General features: G+C 38.2%; 1 protein-coding gene across 2 annotated transcripts in view; it reads right to left on the bottom strand.

The window, feature by feature from the left end:
* The window catches only part of Cers6 (ceramide synthase 6), a 290,656-nt gene that overhangs the window by 52,279 nt on the left and 213,624 nt on the right, over positions 1–24,753 (bottom strand). For both annotated transcript variants that reach the window (XM_027946114.2, XM_027946113.2), the window contains exon 6: positions 22,039–22,131. In XM_027946114.2, the coding sequence (XP_027801915.1) occupies positions 22,039–22,131 (93 nt within the window). The remainder of the gene's footprint in view (positions 1–22,038; positions 22,132–24,753) is intronic.

The raw sequence follows: 24,753 nt of genomic DNA on the forward strand, positions 1-24,753 counted from the left end.
GCAATGAAGAGATTGAATTAGGTTATTTTAAGGTTGTCAATTCTATAATCTAGGCTTGGGAATACAGCAACAAAATAACATTTGCAGCTTTCAATCTACTCATTTCATACCTGTGTAAGAGAGAGGGAGAGGGTGTGCACACAAGACCAAGAGCAGGCACACACATCCTCCATGCATCAGCTCAATGGCTGTTAAAGTCACTTTAGGTTAGGGTTGAAAAGTCAGCTTCAACAACTTGAATTGTTTCAATGGTTCTTTTGTGTGCACTTTTTTTAAAAAAATATTTTTAGTCATAGATGGACACAATATCTTTATTTTATTTATTTATTTTATGTGGTGCTGAGGATCAAACTCAGTGCCTCACCCATGCAAGGCAAGCCCTCTACCACTAAGCCACAACCCTAGCCTTCTGTGTGCACTTTGGTGAATGTGTCCAGGGGTTTTCTTCCTGGAAAGTACCTAACATTTATGGGTAAACATACATAGTGGTTCCCTAAATGAGGTTAGAGAATTTAGAAAATGAAATTCCATTATAGTCTTATTTTCAATGAACCTTATCTCCACACTAGTTGTGTTGTGCTGATGGTACATTCATGGTAGATGCCACTGTCAGGAGAATAGTCTTTCTTGCCTCAGCAATACTAAGTGTCCACAACAGAACTGAGTATTGCAAATTCATATCATCTGTTGACCTACCACCTGGTCCTTCCTGTAGAACCACATTTACATCAGTTCTCCACTTACTGGCAGATGAGAAACAATGACAGCACTCTGAGTCTACGGCAGTTGTTAGATACTTCTGAAATTCTGACATTTTTTGGTACTATCTGGGGCTTTCCAAAATCATTACAGTAGATAATACCAAAGTGCCTTAGGCATACAATAAGAATCACACTGATGTTTTCCACTGGAAGATGAAATCTATTCTCTCCAGGCTATGGTTCATTAGGGTCCATCATCTGGAGAACTGTGTTCTACCAGACAATAGCTGCTTCAAAACAATGGCTCAATTAAAATAGAGCTAACCTCTCAACTGATATTTTATAACTTTCCTAAATACAATTAAATTAAAACATACAGTGTTTAATTCAATGGTTCAGTTAACTTATATTTGCTCGTGCTTAAAACAGAATTTGAGGTCTAACCAGCTGAGAACCTAAGCAGAGCAATGCTCTCCAATTTCCCATTATTCAGCCTTCAATGATTGCTCATGGCTCACTGAAAAGAGGTTTTTTAAAAAATAAATGAATAAATATAAATTGATTAAAACATGGAGGATTAGGATCATTTTATAATTAAGTTTCCTAATTCATATCTGATAGAAATGTCAATAGTAACACAATGCCCTTGATTATAGCAAGGCTCCTTTAAAAACCAAAGTCTTGTTTTTCAGACAAAGTTTGCATTATAAAGAAGATTTTCGCATATACTTCCACTGGTCCTAGAAAGTGTTTTTATTACTGTGAGGTTCCATTATGCCCATAGCAGAAGACTGATTTTCATTACAGTCATATCTGCATAAATATGAAAAAAAGCAGGAATAATTGATTTGGTCTTTTACATTTCTGTTTCAGAAAACTTTAGATACAATGAAATACCTTTCATATAACCATCCAGTCATTTTATATGTGTTACTCACAACCTTCTACCCTGACACATTGAGTAGGCACTGAATGTGGTCCAAATGGCAGTTTTTAAACAAATTGTCAATTTGGATTTTATCAATGCAAGGTAGAAGACTTCCATCCTCATATTTGTAACTGCTGAAAGTGATCAGCGCATATGCAGACACAGGCCTGGCTGAAAGCATATCAGCATTTTAGGTTGAAAATGTTTTCCTGCATTTCTGTAGCAGGAATTAAGCGAAGAGGTTGCTATTTTTTTTTTTTTTTTGGCCCTCAAATTCATGATTGATCCCTAAGTCTTTATTCTGGTCCCTGCTTCTGTGTTTTCCCAAATTCCTTCTCCTTTGCCAAGTTGTTTCTGGGTGTGTTCACAATCAGCATCAAAGCCTCCTTCTGTTACCTGCCAGGTGTTCACCTGGCCATCAGCCCCAGTTTCCATGGTTGCTCCTATGCTAATTATTAGAAATGGGAGAGGAAAAAAAAATCAGATGTGGTTTTAATTCAAACTCAGAAAAAGTTTGAAATAAAAGAATTCAAGAGTGAGCCATCCATTTTAATACCAAAACCTGGTAAGACTGGGCCATTATTTTCCTTATTATACTTCCTAACAGAATTTTAGGAAATCTAGAATGGTTGCTTAGTCTGTTCAGTATGGCTTCCAGGCCACAAACTCCTAGGCACAAGTAAAAGTCCAGCTCTTAGGGCTCCATCCCCAACAGTTAAAAGGAGAATTGACACCTTTAATTCTGGTCTTCCAGGGGACTTTTAGCACAATAAAATAGCACCAAAGGGCTGTAGGGATCAGTCTCTCATTAAGGTATAGGTATGAGCTTCTATAGATATGCTCCCAAGCTGTGGAGAGACTTTGAGATCCAGATCTGCCTAGGAGGCACCACAAATTCATCTGGATATACATGCCTTCATGAAAACAAAATTTACCCATTCCTCATTAAAAAAATACACACTTTAAACAAGAATTTTTTTCCCTAAATTATCATCTGCTAGATAAAGTATTTATAGTTTTATATAGTCTCTTTTGGGAATAATCTTTCCAAGTGAAAAACATTTGTAAGTCTCCTTATAAAAGGAGTAAGACCACCAAGATTGTAATTGATGGCTAATTTAGATGGGCACAGATGGTGAAGAATATGAAATATTACTTGAGTGAAAAGCAAAGAAAAGGTTCTTCTCTCTCGGATTCAATGAAATGTATCACCTTCCTGATTTAATAAAATTTAATGCATATAAGTAAAACGTGTAATCTACCTCAAATGAATAGAAACCAGATACTTAGGACCAGGTTAGCCATACAATAGATATTTAAACTTTCTAGGAAACAGAAGGACAGTACCAACGCTTAAAGCTGATTTAATTTTATGGTAAATGTAATAATAAAAGAAGTCCCTCAATCTTTTTTTTTTTTTTTTAAATAGTTTTTCTCATTTAAGCCTTTAAAACACATAAGTGTTTGTATGACTTTTAACAGTTATAGGTTCTTCTTACCAGAGATCAATAACATACAATTTTCCTTTCTCTTCACTTGGTATTTTGCAAACTAGGTGTTAGAAGCAGGATGGCTGGCTATGTAGGAAGTAAACTCAAGTATGTAAATTAGCAATGTACAAGGGAGGTGGCCACTTGAGTACCATCTCTATTCCAGAACAAATATAAACACACATGAAGATGGTGAAGATTTCAAACAAATGTTACACATACCAGGAATGACCATAGTTAGATAGCTTTTTCATTGAGCAATACGAAAATATAATAGATACATAACCTTTGGAGTTGGGTACGTTAAGTTCTATTAACAGTGTGAATATAAAGAACCCCTCAAAAAAAAAAAAACCCTAAATAGAAAAATAATAAATCTTTTTTTTTCTTTTTTTGCTCCCAGGGAATGAAATCAGGGGCACTCAACCATTGAGCCACATCCCCAGCCCTATTTTGTATTTTATTTAGAGACAACATCTCACTGAGTTGCTAGTGCCTCACTAAGTTGATGAAGCTAGCTTTGAAATCACAATCCTCCTGCTTCAGCCTCCCAAACTGCTGGGATTATAGTTGTGTGCCACTGAGCCTGGCCAAAAACTAATAAATTTTAATATTAAAAAAAACAATGTTGTAAACTAAATAAATCACTAAACAAAAAAACATATAGTGCCAGAAATTCATAACAGTATAATAAGTTCCTTCGCCTTGACTTCAGAATATTTCTAAAGTAACTAATTAGTAGCACAAGTTCTAAAGCTTTAACAATTTGGTTAAAACAAAATAAAACAAAGAAACAAGAGACTAAAAAAAAATTGTATAGGTCTTGAGACAATGACTAAAATGAAGTATATTTAAGATGAGTAAAGAAATCAGTTGATTCAGAGTTACCTCACTTTAAATAATTTGAGGAAACTCAAATCAAAAGAAAAATATCTTTCTTTTATTGAGCATTGTATGACATAAATTCTTGAGTATCTGAAGTCTACCATCTATCTGGTTGCTATGTTTTAACTGGCCTTGATATTGGCTAACCATAAAAAGAATTGGTTAAGTGGACCATTCAAAAAAGATATTTCAAATAAAATAAGACTTGAAAACTGAAGCCAGGTGTGGAAGTGCATGCCTGTAATCCCAGCTACTGGGGAGGCTGAGGCAGGAGAATCAAAGTTTGGGGCCAGACTGGGTAGCTTAATGAGAGCCTGTCTCAAAATAAAAGAACAACAACAACAACAACAACAATAAAGGCTGGGGATATGGCTCAGTAGAAGAGCACTTGCTCCAGCATGCTTCAATTCCCAGCACAGCAAAAACCAAACCAAACCAAATGAAACCCTTTAACTTAAATTCACTTTTATTCTCACATATAGCCTATGTATTATAGGGTAAATATCTGTGGCAAGATTTGTAAAAGAATGAAAAAAGTGTGACTTATTTGGGAAACGTTTGTTCAATTATAAAATACAGGAGTTCTGTCAGAAAAAAGTCAATTATTTCCTTCTCTTAAATTCAACCTATGAATTTAAATTAAAACCTCTTTCAAACTATATGTAGAATAAAATTTATTCCAACTCTTTTTCCAATAGATAAATGTTTTCTACCTCTAGACTAAATGGATACATATTTACATCCTTGAAGGAGATAACTGTCATGCATACATATCATTCTAATAACCATAAGAGCTAATTGGTTAAAGATTTTTCAATTACTATGGTTATCATGAAAATATTTTAAAAACATATACTGATGTGATTTTAGTATTTCTACCAGCCTTTCTTAAATCTGACATCCCCACTGTTCACCAAATGTGCACAAATGTCCACTTCAGAGAAGAAACAGGCAAAGGGCCAAATTTGTGTTTGTAAATAAAGTTTTATTGGAACACTCCCACCCCCCACTTTGTCTATGGCAGTGTTCTTGCTACAGTGGCAAAATTGAACAGTTGTAACCATGAGTACAAGTCCCACTAGTTTAAAATACGATCTGGCCCTTAACAGAAAAGCTTTATGACCCCAGGGTTTCAGAGTCACATCAGAGGATATATTACAGGAAACTTAATCATGGTACCTGACATGTGGCAATTATGTAGTTTCATGGCCAACTTCATCACATTTTCTTCTGACAAAGGATGTATAAGAGATTTAAATTTCACGGCTACCCCACCCCCCGCGCCTGCCAGGTAGGTGGAACTGTGACCACCGACAGAAAAGGCCCAGTGGCCCGCGGCGGGACAGAACTTCCAATCACTCCTGCAAGGTAGGCGGGCCTGCGACCCACCGGCAGAAGAGGAGCAATGGCCTGCTGAGAGGCAGAGCCGCCCCCTCCCCCTGCGCCGGCAAGGTAGAGGGAACTGTGACCACCCACAGAACAGGCCCAGGGGCCTGCTGAGGGGCAGAGCCGCCCCCCACCCCCTGCGCCTGCCAGGTAGGCGGAACTGTGACCACCGACAGAAAAGGCCCAGTGGCCCGCGGAGGGGCAGAGCTTCCAATCACTCCTGCAAGGTAGGCGGGCCTGCGACCCACTGGCAGAAGAGGAGCAGCGGCCTGCTGAGAGGCAGAGCCGCCCCCTCCCCCCCGCGCCTGCAAGGTAGACGGAACTGTGACCACCATCAGAACAGGCCAGACCTGCACCCGAGAGACAGAACAGGCCCAGTGGCCTGAGGAAGGGTAGAGCCGCCCCCCCCCCCCGCGCCTGCACGGTAGGCGGACCTGCGACCCACTGGCAGTACAGCCCCAGAGGCCTGTAGAGGGGCAGTGCCGCTGCCTGCGCCTGCAAAGTAGGCAGAACTGCGACCACCGACAGAACAAGCCTAGCGGCCCGCAGAGGGACAGAGCTGCCGCCCGCGCCTCCAAGTTCGGCGGACCTGCTACCGACCGGCAGAGCAGGCCCAGCGGCCTGCCGGCGTGGTAGGCACATTGCCCCAATTGGAGGAGGGGCAGAGCCGCCGCCCGCGCCTGTGAGGGAGACTTTGCAACTATACAAGACCAATATAAATATATAGGGGGAAAATTCAATAGCACAACAGTTTCACCAAGTAGAAAGGAACGCGAACAGTATGAAGAGACAAGGAAAGAAAGGACCACAAGCATTGCAGGTCAACTCAACGTTAGAAGAGGTAATAGCTGCAGCAGATGGAATGTCAGATAAAGAATTCAGGATATACATGCTTCAGATGATCTGGAGTCTCAAGGAAGACATCAGACAGCAAAATCAGACAATGAAAGATCACTTCAACAATGAATTACATAAACAAATCCAAGAAGCAAAAGATCAACTATACAGGGAAATAGAGGTTATAAAAAACAAACAAACAGAAATCCTAGAAATGCAGGAAGCAATAAGCCAACTTAAAAACTCAATTGAGAATACTACCAGCAGAGTAGAACTCTTAGAAGACAGAACATCAGACAATGAAGATAAAGTATTTCAACTTGAAAAGAACATAGACAGCTCAGCAAGACTGTTAAGAAACCATGAGCAGAACATCCAAGAAATATGGGATAACATCAAGAGACCAAATTTAAGAGTCATTGGGATACAGGAAGGGACAGAGTTTCAAACCAAAGGAATGAGCAATCTATTCAATGAAATAATACGAGAAAACTTCCCAGACTTGAAGAATGAGACAGAACCCCAAATCCTAGAAGCCTACAGGACGCCAAATGTGCAAAATCATAAGAGACCCACACCTAGACACATTATAATGAAGATGCCCAACATACAGAATAAGGAGAGAATTTTAAAAGCTACAAGAGAAAGGAAGCAGATCACATTTAGGGGTAAGCCAATCAGGATAACAGCTGATCTTTCAACACAGACTCTGAAAGCTAGAAGATCCTGGAATAACATATTTCAAACACTGAAAGAAAATGGATTCCAACCAAGAATTGTGTTTCCAGCGAAATTAAGCTTCAGGATGGAAGATGAAATTAAAACCTTCCACGATAAACAAAAGTTAAAAGAATTTGCAGCTAGAAAACCATCTCTTCAAAACATCCTTGGCAAAACATTACAGGAAGAGGAAATGGAAAATAACAATGAAAACCAACAGTGGGAGGTAGGACACTAAAGGGGGGAAAATAATCAAAGAGGAAAACAAACCATGTTTAGTAACATAAATAAACAAATATGGCTGGAAGAACAACCCATATCTCAATAATAACCCTAAATGTTAATGGCTTAAACTCACCAATCAAGAGACACAGGCTAGTAGAATGGATCACAAAACAAGACCCAACAATATGCTGCCTACAGGAGACGCATTTGATAGGAAAAGACATACATAGGCTGAAGGTGAAAGGTTGGGAAAAATCATATCACTCATATGGACTTCAGAAACAAGCAGGAGTATCCATACTCATATCAAATAAAATAGATTTCAAGCCAAAGTTAATCAAAAGGGATAAAGAGGGACACTACATACTGCTCAAGGGAACCATACACCAACAAGACATAACAATCATAAATATATATGCCCCAAACAATGGTGCAGCTATGTTCATCAAACAAACTCTTCTCAAGTTCAAGAGTCTAATAGACCACCATACAATAATCATGGGAGACTTCAACACACCTCTATCACCACTGGACAGATCTTCCAAACAAAAGTTGAATAAGGAAACTATAGAACTCAATAACACAATTAATAACCTAGACTTAATTGACATATATAGAATATACCACCCAACATCAAGCAGTTACACTTTTTTCTCAGCAGCACATGGATCCTTCTCAAAAATAGATCATATATTATGTCACAGGGAAACTCTTAGACAATATGAAGGAGTAGAGATAATACCATGCATCCTATCTGATCATAATGGAATGGAACTGAAAATCAACGATAAAAGAAGGAAGGAAAAAGAATACATCACTTGGAAAATGAACAATAGGTTACTGAATGATCAATGGGTTATAGAAGACATCAAGGAGGAAATTAAAAAATTCTTAGAGATTAATGAAAACACAGACACAACATATCGGAATCTATGGGACACATTGAAAGCAGTTCTAAGAGGAAAATTCATTGCTTGGAGTTCATTCCTTAAAAAAAGAAAAAAACCAACAAATAAATGATCTCATACTTCATCTCAAAATCCTAGAAAAAGAAGAGCAAAACAACAGCAAAAGAAGTAGAAGGCAAGAAATAATTAAAATCTGAGCTGAAATTAATGAAATCGAAACAAAAGAAACAATTGAAAAAATTGACAAAACTAAAAGTTGGTTCTTTGAAAAAATAAATAAAATCGACAGACCCTTAGCCATGTTAATGAAGAGAAGAAGAGAGAGAACTCAAATTACTAGCATACGGGATGAAAAAGGCAATATCACAATAGACACTTCAGAAATACAGAAGATAATTAGAAATTATTTTGAATCCTTATACTCCAATAAATTAGAAGATAGTGAAGGCATCGATAAATTTCTTAAGTCATATGATCTGCCCAGATTGAGTCAGGAGGATATAGACAACCTAAACAGACCAATATCAATTGAGGAAATAGAAGAAACCATCAAAAGACTACCAACTAAGAAAAGCCCAGGACCGGATGGGTATACACCAGAGTTTTACAAAACCTTTAAAGAGGAACTAATACCAATACTTTTCAAGCTACTTCAGGAAATAGAAAAAGAGGGAGAACTTCCAAATTCATTCTACGAGGCCAACATCACCCTGATTCCTAAACCAGACAAAGACACTTCAAAGAAATAAAACTACAGACCAATATCTCTAATGAACTTAGATGCAAAAATCCTCAATAAAATTCTGGCGAATCGGATACAAAAACATATCAAAAAAATTGTGCACCATGATCAAGTAGGATTCATCCATGGGATGCAAGGCTGGTTCAATATACGGAAATCAATAAATGTTATTCACCACATCAATAGACTTAAAAATAAGAACCATATGATCATCTCGATAGATGTGGAAAAAGCATTCGACAAAGTACAGCATCCCTTTATGTTCAAAACTCTAGAAAAACTAGGGATAACAGGAACATACCTCAATATTGTAAAAGCAATCTATGCTAAGCCTCAGGCTAGCATCATTCTGAATGGAGAAAAATTGAAGGCATTCCCTCTAAAATCTGGAACAAGACAGGGATGCCCTCTCTCGCCACTTCTGTTCAACATAGTTCTCGAAACACTGGCCAGAGCAATTAGACAGACGAAAGAAATTAAAGGCATCAAAATAGGAAAAGAAGAACTTAAATTATCACTATTTGCAGGTGACATGATTCTATACCTAGCAGACCCAAAAGGGTCTACAAAGAAACTATTAGAGCTAATAAATGAATTCAGCAAAGTGGCAGGATATAAAATCAACACGCATAAATCAAAGGCATTCCTGTATATCAGCGACAAATCCTCTGAAATGGAAATGAGGACAACCACTCCATTCACAGTATCTTCAAAAAAAATAAAATACTTGGGAATCAACCTAACAAAAGAGGTGAAAGACTTATACAATGAAAACTACAGAACCCTAAAGAGAGAAATAGAAGAAGATCTTAGAAGATGGAAAAATATACCCTATTCATGGATAGGCAGAACTAACATCATCAAAATGGCGATATTACCAAAAGTTCTCTATAGGTTTAATGCAATGCCAATCAAAATCCCAACGGCATTTCTTGTAGAAATAGAGAAAGCAATCATGAAATTCATATGGAAAAATAAAAGACCCAGAATAGCAAAAACAATGCTAAGCAGGAAGTGTGAATCAGGCGGTATAGCGATACCAGACTTCAAACTATACTACAGAGCAATAGTAACAAAAACAGCATGGTACTGGTACCAAAACAGGCGGGTGGACCAATGGTACAGAATAGAGGACACAGAAACCAATCCACAAAACTACAACTACCTTATATTTGATAAAGGGGCTAAAAGCATGCAATGGAGGAAGGATAGCATCTTCAACAAATGGTGCTGGGAAAACTGGAAATCCATATGCAACAAAATGAAACTGAATCCCTTTCTCTCGCCATGCACAAATGTTAACACAAAATGGATCAAGGAGCTTGATATCAAATCAGAGACACGCCGTCTGATAGAAGAAAAAGTTGGCTACGATCTACAGTCGGTGGGGTCGGGCTCCAAATTCCTCAATAGGACACCCATAGCACAAAAGTTAATAACTAGAATCAACAAATGGGACTTACTCAAACTAAAAAGTTTTGTCTCAGCAAAAGAAACAATAAGAGAGGTAAATAGAGAGCCTACATCCTGGGAACAAATCTTTACTCCTCACACTTCAGATAGAGCCCTAATATCCAGAGTATACAAAGAACTCAAAAAATTAGACAATAAGAGAACAAACAACCCAATCAACAAATGGGCCAAGGACCTGAACAGACACTTCTCAGAGGAGGACATACAATCAATCAACAAGTACATGAAAAAATGCTCACCATCTCTAGCAGTCAGAGAAATGCAAATCAAAACCACCCTAAGATACCATCTCACTCCAGTTAGATTGGCAGCCATTATGAAGTCAAACAACAACAAGTGCTGGCGAGGATGTGGGGAAAAGGGTACACTTGTACATTGCTGGTGGGACTGCAAATTGGTGCAGCCAATTTGGAAAGCAGTTTGGAGATTTCTTGGAAAGCTGGGAATGGAGCCACCATTTGACCCAGCTATTCCCCTTCTCGGTCTATTCCCTAAAGACCTAAAAAGAGCATGCTACAGGGACACTGCTACATCGATGTTCATAGCAGCACAATTCACAATAGCTAGACTGTGGAACCAACCTAGATGCCCTTCAATGGATGAATGGATAAAAAAATGTGGCATTTATACACAATGGAGTATTACTCTGCATTAAAAAATGACAAAATCATAGAATTCACAGGGAAATGGATGGCATTAGAGCAGATTATGCTAAGTGAAGCTAGCCAATCCCTAAAAAACAAATGCCAAATGTCTTCTTTGATATAAGGAGGGTAACTAAGAACAGAGTAGGGTCGAAGAGCATGAGAAGAAGATTAACATTAAACAGGGATGAGAGGTGGGAGGGAAAGGGAGACAGAAGGGAAAATGCATGGAAATGGAAGGAGACCCTCAGAGTTATACAAAATTACATACAAGAGGAAGTGAGGGGAAGGAGAAAAATAATACAAGGGGGACAAACGAATGTCAGTAGAGGGGGCAGAGAGAGAAGAGGGGAGGGGAGGGGAGGGGAGGGGGGATAGTAGAGGATAGGAAAGGCAGCAGAATACAACAGACACTAGTATGGCAATATGTAAATCAATGGATGTGTAACTGATGTGATTCTGCAATCTGTATATGTGGTAAAAATGGGAGCTCATAACCCACTTGAATCAAATTGTGAAATATGATATGATATATCAAGAACTATGTAATGTTTTGAACAGCCAACAATAAAAAATTAAAAAAAATAAATTTCACGGCTATTCTGAAACCCATTAAATATTACCCTCAAAGTTCAAATAAATTATAAAGAGTTCTGGTAGGTATCACCATCAAAAGTCTCATGATCAACTACAACACTATGGTAATTTGAAAGGCAGAGAGTTTTTTCACTAACTTCTAAAAGCAAAAACTGATTGGATTCAATATTACTTTCTCTGCTGCTAAATGTGCCATTACTTTATGGCTTTTAGAAACAGATATAAATAAAATAGAGAACCATGGGGTAAGTAGTGTTTACCCAATTTTTCTCCTTTGCAACATTTATGGTCCCGTTTGAAGATCAAGAACTCATAATCTTGTCTACTGTAGGTTATTTAGTTAATATTTAACCTTTAATTGATTTTTTACCATGGAAAATGCTGCAATAAAAATTTATTTGTACAATAGTAAACGATATGATAGTGCCACCAATCACTTCTGGTGGGCCTGGCCAGAGCATGGTGCTTGATTTGCAATACTTCTGAATCATCCTTCATATTTTCCTTCTCTCCTATCAAATGCATGCTCTCCAAACACACTCTGCTTGCAAATAACGTAGCTATTTTAAATTATACATATTATATCATTTTTCTCATTTAACTTTAAGTCCTCAGAGGTTTCATACCATATAACCCTCATACTACATCATAGTAGCCTGGGGTCAAATGGACCTTCTGGGCTCTGTTCACTCCCACTGGCCTAGTCACACTAACCTGCACAGCTTTTAATGGGAAAGGTCACTTCTGAGACATTTAACCTGCATTCCATGTCAAAATGACAAGTGATATGGGGTTTAACAGACTTAACCTTCCATTTTTTTTTTTTTGCAGTAAATCCTGGGGACAAAGGCATGGAACACCTTATGAGATCTAGAAAGCCCATCTGAGTGAAAACAGCCAGGAAGATCAGTAGGGGGCAGCCTGTGCTCAAAGAAAACAGAGCTACTGCAGGACACAAAAGCCATCATACTCACTTGAACTGCCAAGGTCTGGAGGCCCCAAATGACAATGGGCAATCAAGGACTCAATTTTTTGCTATAAATGGAAGATGGAAAAAGTCTTCTTCAGGTCACTTAGCTTGGGCTGGTGCCGCAAGTTGTCAGGAGGAGTTCAGAGGACTCTTATTATCCTCATCAGCCTAATCTTCCTCTTCCTTCAGCTGACGAGCTCCCCACCTCCATCTCCAACAAGAGCCCAGAACTCTAGCTGTAGAATTCACCGGAAGCTTCTTTTGCCTCCACACAGATCTCTGGCCACACATTTTCCCTAGCTGCAATGCCTGTGTTTTCTTTTCCTTCCTCCAAGCCCCATGACCCCTTGAGCACCTGGAAAACTCCTAACTACCCTTTATTTTGCCTACTAATTTTCATGCACCAAGGGGTCTGACACTGTAGTTTATTCTTAACACCAACATAAAGCAAGTACCAGGTTAACTACATCTTCTACGGAAGCAGAGGCACAGAGACACTAAACAACTTTTCCAAAGTCACAGAGTGACAAAGGCTAGGGTTAGATCTGAATCCAGTTCTGCGTGACTCCACAGAGTTCAGGCTCCTAACTACCAAAGTTGCTACTTCTCAGAAACAAAATTATATGGAAAGATGACCCCAGGAAGGAGGCCGGCCGCACTTTGGAAAACACAAATAAATGAAAGTCTGATGACTAGAAAAAGAAGAGATGTGGGTCCAGAGTCAAGGTGCAAGGATTGGCCTTGAGGGGGAGAGGCACCTCTTAGGAGACCAAAGAGAAGCAGAGAAGGTTTGTTGGTATTTTTGAGGACGAAAACAGAGGGAGTTCAGGATTCCAAGAGGACATTTAGAGCTATAAAAAGTTAATTTTTTTTCCCCCCAAGAACTCTGTGAAGACTGGAACTTGAAGCTCCCAGAGGCATATGAATAATGGAACCTCAAAGCTAAAAGGGAAATGCCCCAAGGGTCAGTGGCACCTCCCAAGAGAGTAGGACTCCTGAAGCCCTAGACTTAGGGACCCAGAGCTCTAGAAAAGCAGGCTGCTGGGTCCCAGCGTGTGGGTCCCTCTGTTCTGCAGCAGTGCTGCTATCCTCTGCTGTACACTGGCTCCCGCCGTCCTGCACAGTGGGAACAGCAGTGTGTGACCAAGTGTGTGTCGGTGGTCAACTCCCTGGCTGTGAGATCTAATGGTGCTTATGAGCCTCTCTGGCAAGACACATGGATGTTTGCCAGAGTAAGCCATTATGGAAGGCAGCCTCTGAATCAAACCCTACAAAGTGTTCCATAAAATACATTTCTTCTCCAGATAATAGTGTTCTACTATTCTCCCACTAGCCTCCCCACAGCATGGATTGAGATGCTTTTGATCACAGATGGTAGCTTATTAAAATGCGCTGCCTCCTCTTCCCACTTAGGTTCTGAAGGCCCGGTAGAGCTAGAGAAATGGGATAGAGGCCGAGAGCCAGAACTGCCCACCTCAGAAGAAACCTAAGCTTATTCAAAGGCCCAACATTTCGACTCAGATCACAAGCAGACATGTGAAAGAGCAGCCTCGCACATCTGTGAAAGAGAGGTTAAGTGGCATGCTGACCTTGTGGATAAGTAAAGCCCCAAGGTTACCCAGAGCCCTACCTCAGTCTCTACCTCACTCAGGATGGCCAATGTCACCTGCTGTGATGTTAGCTTTTCCAGCAGAGAAAGGACTTGCTGATACCATGTGAGGGTTAGTGGTTCTCACATATCTGGGTCTGTAGAAATACTTTATATTCTTAAAAATCATTGAAGACACCAAAGAGTATTTGTTTATGTGGGCCTATCAGTATTTACCATATGACATGTTAGAACTGAGAAACTAAATATTTAAAAACTTGTATTAATAAGAACAAATTTTATTATATGTCAACAAATATTTTTATGAAAGATAGCTATATTTTCAAAAATAACAACAAAAAAAAACAATGGTGACTAGAGTTGTGTTGTTTCATATTATTGCGTATCTCTTGCTTAATATGTGAGAGTTGGATTGTCACAGCTGCATATACATTCAATTTGTTGCCAGATGTCATTTTGGTTGAAGCACTTTACAGAAAACTAGTACCACACAGATACATGATTAGAAAAAGGAGAAGTATCTTAATACCTTTTGTTGTTATTGTGCCGGGGATTCAACCAAGGGCCTTGTGCATGTGAGGCAAGCAGTCTACCAATTGAGCTATATTCTCAGCCCTTAATACCTCTTTTGAATAGTCATGAATATTCTTCTCTGATGCTGTACCAAAATTTGACAAGTCAGATATTCTCAAAGGTGAGTTTAGTGTGGAATCTAGAACCCTATCAATACACTTTACATTCTATTCCACTAAAATCCATTGGTCTGTCTTGTGCTTCAAGGTACTTTTTGCTCACATGTGATTTTTATCACATTGTGCACTAGTCATTTGGAAAATAATGGTTAACTGAGTTCATGATGTATTTTGTTATACAATATTTTTTAAAAATCACATTTGCTAATAAAACTACGAATCTCAACAGAAACATTCAAGTATTGAGAAGCTCTCAAGCTCTCCCTGGTAGATACAAGTTTTCCAAACATATAATTTTTGCCTGAAAGTTTAAGATTTCTCTTGAAGAAATAGCTTGTCATTTGCTTTACTCAAATAACTAGATGAACTCACTTTGCACATATTCATGGAAATGCCTGCAATGTCACAAGCTGGAATAGCGTAGTTTGCTGGCCATTCTTTCAAGTAAGAATGGAATCCTATAAAAAACAGGGAGCCTGTTCAGCTCACAATGCAAAGAAATAAGCTCATGAGGACTTTCCCAAGATGCCACTGTGCACTGTGATGCCATCACAAGTCCTTTGTGCCCACTTCCCATTCCATCACATGGTCACATTTTAAACAGAGATTTAATAAACTAACACTTCCGAATCCTCCATCAAGAACATTCTCAAGTGAAACTGATGTTCTTTTCTTCCTGCAAGTGTGTGGCGTTGAAGAACACAAAGACTTCTTGTGCAACTCAGTGCCACCAGCAGTCTCTCTCACTGCTACCTTCACACACTCACTGCAGATTTTCTCTCAGTGAGCAAGGGGAATGCCATCTCGTGCTATAATGAAAATGCTATAATTGGTGACCTCCTGAAAAGGTCTCGATGATCTCCAAGGACTCAGAGGCCACATCTTGAGAAATGCTAATTTGAACAAATTAATTTCCAGATATGATTCTAGGAAACGATAATTAGCCATATTATTCATAATAGCTGCACCAGTCAGGATAAACTGGGTTAGGAGGGAATACCAAAGTCTTCAGAATCTTAGTTGTTTAAAATGACTGACTTACTATGTGTTATCAAGGGTTGGTGAAATGAAGAGAGGGTCTGCTTATTCAAGTCACCCAGGGACCCAGGACAATGAAGCAGCCTCTATGTCAAACTTAGTCACTGTACTGGAGAGAAAGTGAAACCCCTAGGGGGTACCACACCAGCAATTAAATATTCTACCCAGAAGTGACGTAAATCAGCTGTGTTCACAGACTGCTAGTCAGATGGTTCCATTCAATCACAAAAAGGGGTGTGTTACAATCCTAGATGTGCTAGAGGATGCAGAGCTGGCCACACCTGGTGGCTGCACAAATAGCATGCACTGAGCACTCCCACAAGGTAGGTTATATTATATGAACTTCATTTTTTTGGATAAGCAAACTGAAACTTCACTTTTTTGATTAGCACAGAGAGGTAAAGAAACTCACTCAAGGTCACACCAAATTAGGAGTGATACTGAGCTGAGCAGATAGGTGGATTCCAGAGTTCATGACTTTTTTATTTTTTGGTTCTAGGTATTGAACCCAAGGGTGCTTTACCACTAAGTGACAAGCCCAGCCCCTTAGAGTCTCACTAAGTTTACCAGGCTGGGCTTGAACTTACCATCCTTCTGCCTCAACCTCCCAAGTTGCTGGGATTACAGGCACGCGCCACCACACCTGGCCAGAGTCTATGATTTTAACCTCTAAACCATACTACCCATGATAATGTCTTCCCTAGCCTAGGACAAAATAAGAAAAAATAAAACTTTAAATGATTACAATTTAAAGCATTGTCCCTTATAAGATATCCTTCCTTCTTTTCTTTTGTTAAATATGTCCTTTCCTTTATGAATTAGTGGTGAGAAAGGATAGATGCTTTTAACCATTTCCTTACTAAGTAAAGGACTGGCAACCTCAAGTTAGTTCTTCATAATAATTGTGTTAATTTTAATAGGTTAAAAATGAAAAAGAAAATCTGTGAGCACTAGTTTTAGGTTTGATTGTTTTACTATAGGCTTTGATTCAAATTTTGATCATTAATTGCCAGGTACTTCTCTAAGTTCTATTTGTCAAGCATTGTACTAGATAGTTTTATGTACATTATTTCATTTAAATCTACACCAGCTTGCATCCTTGTAAGAATATTAAAGAATGCATTTTCCTTTACCCTAAAGATCTGGGCCATGGCCAGGCTCCAAAAGGCAGCTGAAGCATTCACAGTGGTAGGCACTGGCAATTGTCTATCAAAAGTAATCAGAGAGTAGACACAAATCTGTAAATAAGTTTCTTGCTAAACTTAATCATCATACCTCTCTGTCAGGAATCTTTGGCATGATGGCGGTGTTTTTCTCAGGTTAAAGACCAAGAAAGCAACAAGCTGACTTTGCCAACCAGGCCCTGGAACACTGCCAAGGATGCTTTCCTGAACATGAGAAGGACCCACTGGCCCAGGGCCCAGGCCTTGGAGCCAGAGAGCAGCTTCGTTAAAGGGGACACAAGGTTTAGACATAAGCAAGCTGTTCTGAGCCCAACACAAGAATGCGTATTAGCTTTCCTCAGAAAATTTATAGGTGCAGGAGAAATGCTCATAGTGAGCAGATGTTACAGCACAGAATTTTAACAACAATAAAAGTTTCGAAAAAAGATCTTTCAAATATCATTGAACACCAAGAATATATTGTATTAGGAAGATTTTTTTTTTTAATAAAAGAAGAAAGAAAGGGTAGAAGAAAGGAATGGGGGAAGAAGAAAAAAGGAAAATTTTCTTTAAAAAGTTTACATATTTTGGTAGCATACCATATTTAATCATAAGCCTGGAAAGATTAATATATTCAGCCTCACTGACCAAATAAGTACCAGCTTTCGTAAAGAGCAAGAGGCAGTGCGCTCTGTCAACAATGGTATGAAAGGTTCTTCCTTTATTTTTAACCCCCAGATTCTTTGTGGAAACATTTTTTTTTTTCAATGGTGGAAAAAGGAGAAGAGTTGGTGAATAGGAAAGCAATTTCATAAAGATTCATGAAACCATTCAGTCAAAAATTTTGATTTCTAAACCTCATTTATATACTGATTCAAGAGTCTGAAGCATGCATCTGGATCCAGTGTTTATAAATCCTGATCTCTATTTGAATATAACCATTCAAGCTTACTGCTTAGTAGGGGAGCCTAAGAAGCATTTTGATAACTCTTCTTTTAACAGTCTCATGAATAGCCTTCAGAAGTTAGTTTCCATAACATATTGCCAAGGAGTATCTTCAAACATCCCTATTTCATGATTAAGAAACAGGCTGTTTTTAGGAGGTGCAGTTAATAGTTCCAACATAGAAGATGAAGAGTGTATCTGGCAGACAGAACACACCATAAATCGTCACTGATGTCTGGAACAGCAGGTTCTCCAGGTGGGAGTGTAATGAGGACAGGGTGACCAAGGACCCATGGGGTCAGTCAGCAAGATATGACCGGAAACACTAGAACCACAGTGCTCTAATGCCAGATGGCAATATGGTAAAGGTCTTTCTTATCAAAACCTGTGCCAACTAATAAGCACATCTGATAGTGACCTCATTTCCACTTTGTGCAAGAAGTAAGAATAAGCCAACTGTACCAGGAACATACAAAAATACTCTGACCAACAGAAGAAGAGAAGGGTGCTAGACAGCTAAAACAAGCTACTAGAGCAGACTTAGGAAAAAAAAATGTGTGTATATGGTGTGTGTGTGTGTGTGTGTGTGTTTATATATACACATGTATATATACATATACATACATATATATACACATATACATATATATACACACACACACACACATTGTTTCAATATATACATAAAATTTGTAAACACTGACAACACACAGGCCTAGAATCAGTTCTTCAAACCTCACTGTAAAATTATCTTTTTTATAGGTGTTCTCTATACTTGTGCTAAATATGTGCAAAATCACACAAAATGATACACTTCAACCATTAAAAGTAATCCTCCCATGGAAATTATTGAGATAATGGTCATTTGGCTTAAAGTAATGGAGCTTCCCTGAGTTCTGCTGGCTCACAGTTTTTGGAAGACAAGAACAGCTACTCTTGCTTTAATCAATCTCTTTGATTTTGTGTAGCATCCCTAATTCTCACCAAGCAAAGGGGAATCAACAAAATGGTAATGAGTTATAAAAGTCTTACTACCTCTAACATGAAGAGCCTGGCAGGGCAAGGCAAGAACTGTATATGTGTCTAATCTAAGAGTGAATTCTAGGGCTTTGGTAAACTTGGATTCCAATTCATTCCCACATTACATGGTCTTGAGAAACTTACATAAACTCACCATGTATCTATTTTCTACCAGGCACATAGAAAATAGTTGGTGCTTGCCTTGCATGCACAAGGCCCTGGGTTCAATCCCCAACACCACACACACAAATAAATAAATAAAAGAAAATAGGAGTCTACGAGTTTCAACTGAATAATGGTTTTATGGTTTTACCCATAAAACAGAGGAGATTTAGCTGGCATATCATCACTGAAGGACGTTTAAATGTTTCCAGAAACTGGCCCAGAGTGTTTGGTGCAAAGAATATAGGGACCACAAATTGTAGGTGTCAATGAATCTTCTACCATGCCAAAGCTCATCTTGAAAGGGACCATCTACTTTTTCTGAGAGTCAGATACCTATACCATACTAAGGCCTTGCAGCCATAAAAGTCAGGAAAGGTAGCTTTTTGTCAGCCAAGAAAGCTACTGCAGCTCAACTGTAGAAGAGCTTACCTGGGGAAAGGAGACTCAGGCTCTAGACCATAGACTCCTAAGTGCTTTTCAGCTGCCACTCATATACTATTTTGCAATTTAGCAGATTACTGGGCTAACCAAAATGATACATTACAGTATTATGCTCCATCATAATATACAATGCTGTTTGCAAAGGAACTGATCCATTTATTCCTGGACTTATTAATCCTATCATTTGCAGGTACTTTGATAGTCACAAGCAATACAAAGATGAGCATATCCTGCTTCCTATAGGCTGAATGTTTGTGTTCTCCCAAAGTCATATGTTGAAATCTTAATTCCTAAAATAATAATATTTGGAGGTGGGGTCTTTTGGGAGGAGCCCTTATGGACGAATTAGTGGCTTCAAAGAACATCTCAAATATGTCAAAATACATTCTATTGCTATATATAACTAAAAAGAACAATAATAAATAAATAAATAAAATTAATAGAAAAAAAAGAATGTTCCCAAAATTTGTTTTGACCCTTTACCATTTAAGGGCATAGTGAGAAGGTGCCATCTATGAGAAAGTGAAACTCTCGCCAGATAATGAATCTGTTGGTGCCTTGATCTTGGACTTTTTACCTTCTAGAACTATGAAAAATAGATTTCTACTGTTTATATCAGAAATTTGTTTTTCTTTTGTAGTGCTGGGTGTCAAACCCAGAGCCTTGTGCTGGCTAGGCAAGTGTTGTAACAATGAATTACATCCCCAGCTGATTTCTGTTGCTTGTCAACTGTATAGCCTATGTATTTTGTTATAGCAGCTCAAATGAACTAAGACATTGCTCTTTACCCTCCAGGTCTACTGAAAAGAGAGAGGCAGGTCACCATACTGTCAAAATATAACACCATAAGTGTAGGATACTCTTATCAACTAAATAAAAAAGGTAATCAAAAATCTTGAAACAGAATAAGGTATCAAAAAAAAAAAGGCAAATTTTGGTTATATCTTGTTAGTGACAAAGAGGAAATAGGGTATACTCTAGCCATAGACAGAGTCTTATAAAAAACAAACAAACAAACAAATAAATAAATAAAAGAAAATAGGAGTCTATGAGTTTCAACTGAATAACGGTTTAACCCATAAAACAGAGGAGATGCACAAAGAAATTTAATATATTTGAACAACAGCAGCAACAAAAACAAGGATGAACAGGAAAAACTTAATGTGCCTAAACAATGGTGTGAAGATATTTGTAGCTAAATCCTATGTGTATGGAGAAATGGATGATAAGTGGGAGAGGTAGATTTGAGTCATACTGTTTATAATCTTGAATATTACCCCAAGTAGTTTGGGCTTTGTCTTGAAGGTTTAAGAAATATAACTCTGAGGCAGCAGGCAGATAAGATTGACAATTTTAGAACAAGGAGGCTATTATAATAGACTCTGTAAATGCAGAGAGGGCTCAAACTAAGTGTGTCAGTGATATTAAGGGAGTAGGAATAGAGGAGAACAAAGAAAACCTTCCCAGTTTCCATGACTGTCGGTTAGAAGGGCTATTTGGAGAGAGATTGTGTTTGCAGTTGGGAACATTTTGCATGTAAGGTTCAGTTTCCTGATTCATAAAATGAAGATAAATAAAAAATAACCAAACTGGAATCGGAGTTGTTGCAAGGATTAAGTAATATAATAAACAAAAAGAACATAATATTATTCTTTGTGAGCAGAGATGAGGAAGTGTGGACCCAAAGAAAATCTGATTAGAAGAGAAACATTTGGGAATTTCTGGCACATGGGTTATTGTTGGACATGATGGAAAATATAAGCTCAATAATCCTACAATTTGGGTCTAGAACCAAATTGGGGCATTAAAATGAAGGCAAGAAAACTATGAAGGTCTGATCCAAGTGTGGGAATCTTGAGAAAACAGCTTTATGAAAAAAATAAACAGCAAACAGCCCAAAGCACGAATTCTGCCCAGAAGCTGGTAGGATGGGAGTTGGAGTGAGTGGATTTAACAGTCAGGTGGCCATGGGTACTCTCAGCACAGAAGACTCTAGTGGAGAGAGGGTGAAACACCACCATTGTTCATTTAGGAATGTTGCATTTTTTAGGCATATTTTGATAATTTTGATAATTCCTGCAGGGCTGGAAACACTGAAACTTTACTGTTTTCCAGGAGTCAAAAGGAATTTTCTTCTCATTTAAATTGGAAAACAGAGGGACTTGGGGATAAGACTGAGAGAAAATTACTGCCATCAGGATTCAATTGCTATATTTTTTTCATAGGTAAGAGAACACTGCGTTTTTGGGGGGAAGAGAGAAGGGGCAATAGGAACGAAATACAAAACAGCACAAACAAACACAGAAGCATTTTTGTAATAATGCAGAGAGTACTGCTAACCTAGCACTGCCAGGAGAACAAAGGTGAATGCTTTTGGGACTCTACAGCCACCTGCCAAGGGCTATTCAAGATGCACGTCTACAAGCACTTTACAACATTTACAACATAACCACTCTTACCTTCCTTTTGATATCAGTGAACTGGGAAAACATTAAAGACCAATAAAATGACAGCTCCAGGATGTAATAGTAGTGAAGGTCAGTTGTGAGTGGCTGAGGATGAAAGAAAAAAGGAAAAGATTAATAGTTAATAAGGAACCCAATCTGTATGCCAAACATCTCAAACTCAGTGCTGAAAAGTAACAGGGTCCTATGCCTTATGAATGCAATTCCTGCTTATTCTCTTTGTGATAATGGAGCTTTTAAGGGTCCCTTTAATCCACAGTTCCCTGGCATTATTTTCATTTCATCTTAAAGCCCAAAAGCATTAATTAGCATGAATATTTGATATCAAATTCATTATTCAGTTTAATAATAGCATTTATGGTTCTTTCACATGAGTAACTGAAAATTCCTTAGGCAATCTGAAAAAAAATATTCTAATGTATATGCAACAAACAAAAAAACAAACAAACAAAAAACCCTATGGCTGCTATCAGAGTACAAAGTACAGGGACCTTGAATAGTACAGAGGATAGAAACTGGATTATTATGTGGGTCACCGAGCCATAGTTTCGAGTTCTGCATGAATCAGGAAGCTTTCTTGTTACTAGGAAATGTTCAGTACATTTAAAATATCAAAAAGAATGATTCAAAAATATTTATTAAATATCAGAGGAATAGGAAGACTGCCAAGCGATACCAGACTAGGAAACCAGCCAGGAAACCTGAGATAGAAGCCCAGCTCCACAGCATTGTAGGTATAAAATTGGGCCTTATTTACTTGTAAAATGTGGAGCAAGGGGTGATCTCTTATCTAATTGCCTCCGAGGTTCAGGAATCAGGGGGAGGGCTCAGAAAGACAATGAAGTCTAAATCCATAACATGATTTTCAAAAACATGTTGGTGAGCTGTTTTGAGTTGTTTTAATAGAGTTGTAATGAAATGTTTCCCATTATCAGAATGAATGAAAAACCTCTGATTATCATCAGGCAAACATGTCCATACCCTGCATACAAAGTAATACTATACACAGTCAGCGCAATTAAAGTTATGTGTTCCGTACCCTGATGATATATAACAAGTTGACTATCACAAGAAAATGTCACTCATTTAATCAGTATCACTATGAATGGGCATCAAGAAAAGCGACTATCCCTCTCAAATTTTTGCAATAGAGTAGATGACAGAATAGGACACTTTCTAATCAGCAATCTTTAACTCTAAAGGACAGTGAATGAGCATTACTATGGACCAAATGTTTGTCTCTCTAAAATTCATGGGAAAGCCTAATTTTTCACTGAAGCCTGATAACCAATGTGATGGAATCTGGAGGTGGACCTTTGGGAGGTAATTAGGTCATGAGACTGGAGCCCTTATGTATATGAGCACTTCTTACAATATTCTGTTATGGCTGCCTCAACTGATAAGACAAGCATCAAGGTTTTCTTCAGCTCAGCATCACCCTTGAGAGAAATTATTTGTCACTGAACTATCCTTTTATAAACTGAAGGCATTAGCAATGAAGGATGGGTATTCAGGGCAGATGTTGGTAGCAATGCAGCCAAGAAAATAGGGCCCTGGAATTTGACCTTAGAGTCAAGGTCAAATTTCAGTTTTAATGAGATTCCCTTAACTCAGCACCATTACCTGGAAAAATGCCCCAGAAGGGTCATAAGGACAAGTTAGTTCATCTCCAGAAACTTCAGAAATAGAACATCACATTATAATTACCATTTCCATGGGTTGCTCTGCAACTGGCAAAGCTCACTCACATGTTAACTTTTTGATTCTTATGAAAGTTCTAAAGGATTGTATAGTTGGCAGAAAATAGCTTAATTAATTAACTGAGATTAAAAGGCCAAACCCAAGTCTCATAGCTCGTGAGTCTCCATGACCATTGCAGAGGGGCTTCTCATGCCCAACCTGTGTTCCTTATTACAAGCAATACAAGGGCTAGTTGAATGCAAATTTATATTATTTTAATCTTAAAATGTACACATATATAAAATTATTACATACAAAAAATACACATGCTTATACAAAAGGAGCATTGTGTACTTAATAAAACTGAAGTAGACCACTACTATTTCATCTAAATATATGTTTAATTACTTATGTAGTATGTATGCTAAAGATATAACAAATGTGCATCATGAGCATGCTCAATTTTTGAAAGTGCTCTGAAGGATTGACATTGACTCTGACCTGCAATCTACCATATATGTTTACAGAGACACAATTACATACACAGCCCTGTATTTGCATACATGGTAATTTTATGCTGCTTAATTTTTTTACCATACACACAGAAAGCCTTTTAAAATTCATATATGGCATTTATCAAAGATTATCACTGTTCCCACAAGAGATCATGAATCTGCCCTTGATTTTGGGAGCCTTATACTGAATTATCCAGTGTTAAGAAATGATGCCTTATCAGAAGACAATCTTGACCTGAATTTGCACCTATGGAATCTTTCCTTTCATATTAATGATGTTTCCTATTCTTAAACATAGTTGTATCAACCAGACCCTCAGACTTTTATGCTGAATCTATAGTCTGTCCATTAAATAAATTGCAGCTACATTTTGGACCATAATCTTAGCAACTCATTTTCCCAGAAATGAGCTATTTGTCAGTTTCAGCCATCAATGTGAAAATTATTTTGGACTATAGTATAGTTAAGAAGAAGAGAAGGTATTACATTTCACACAGCATTTGTCTCAATGTCC

Source organism: Marmota flaviventris, chromosome 11 (genome assembly GCF_047511675.1).
Source record: "Marmota flaviventris isolate mMarFla1 chromosome 11, mMarFla1.hap1, whole genome shotgun sequence".
Lineage (NCBI taxonomy): Eukaryota > Metazoa > Chordata > Mammalia > Rodentia > Sciuridae > Marmota > Marmota flaviventris.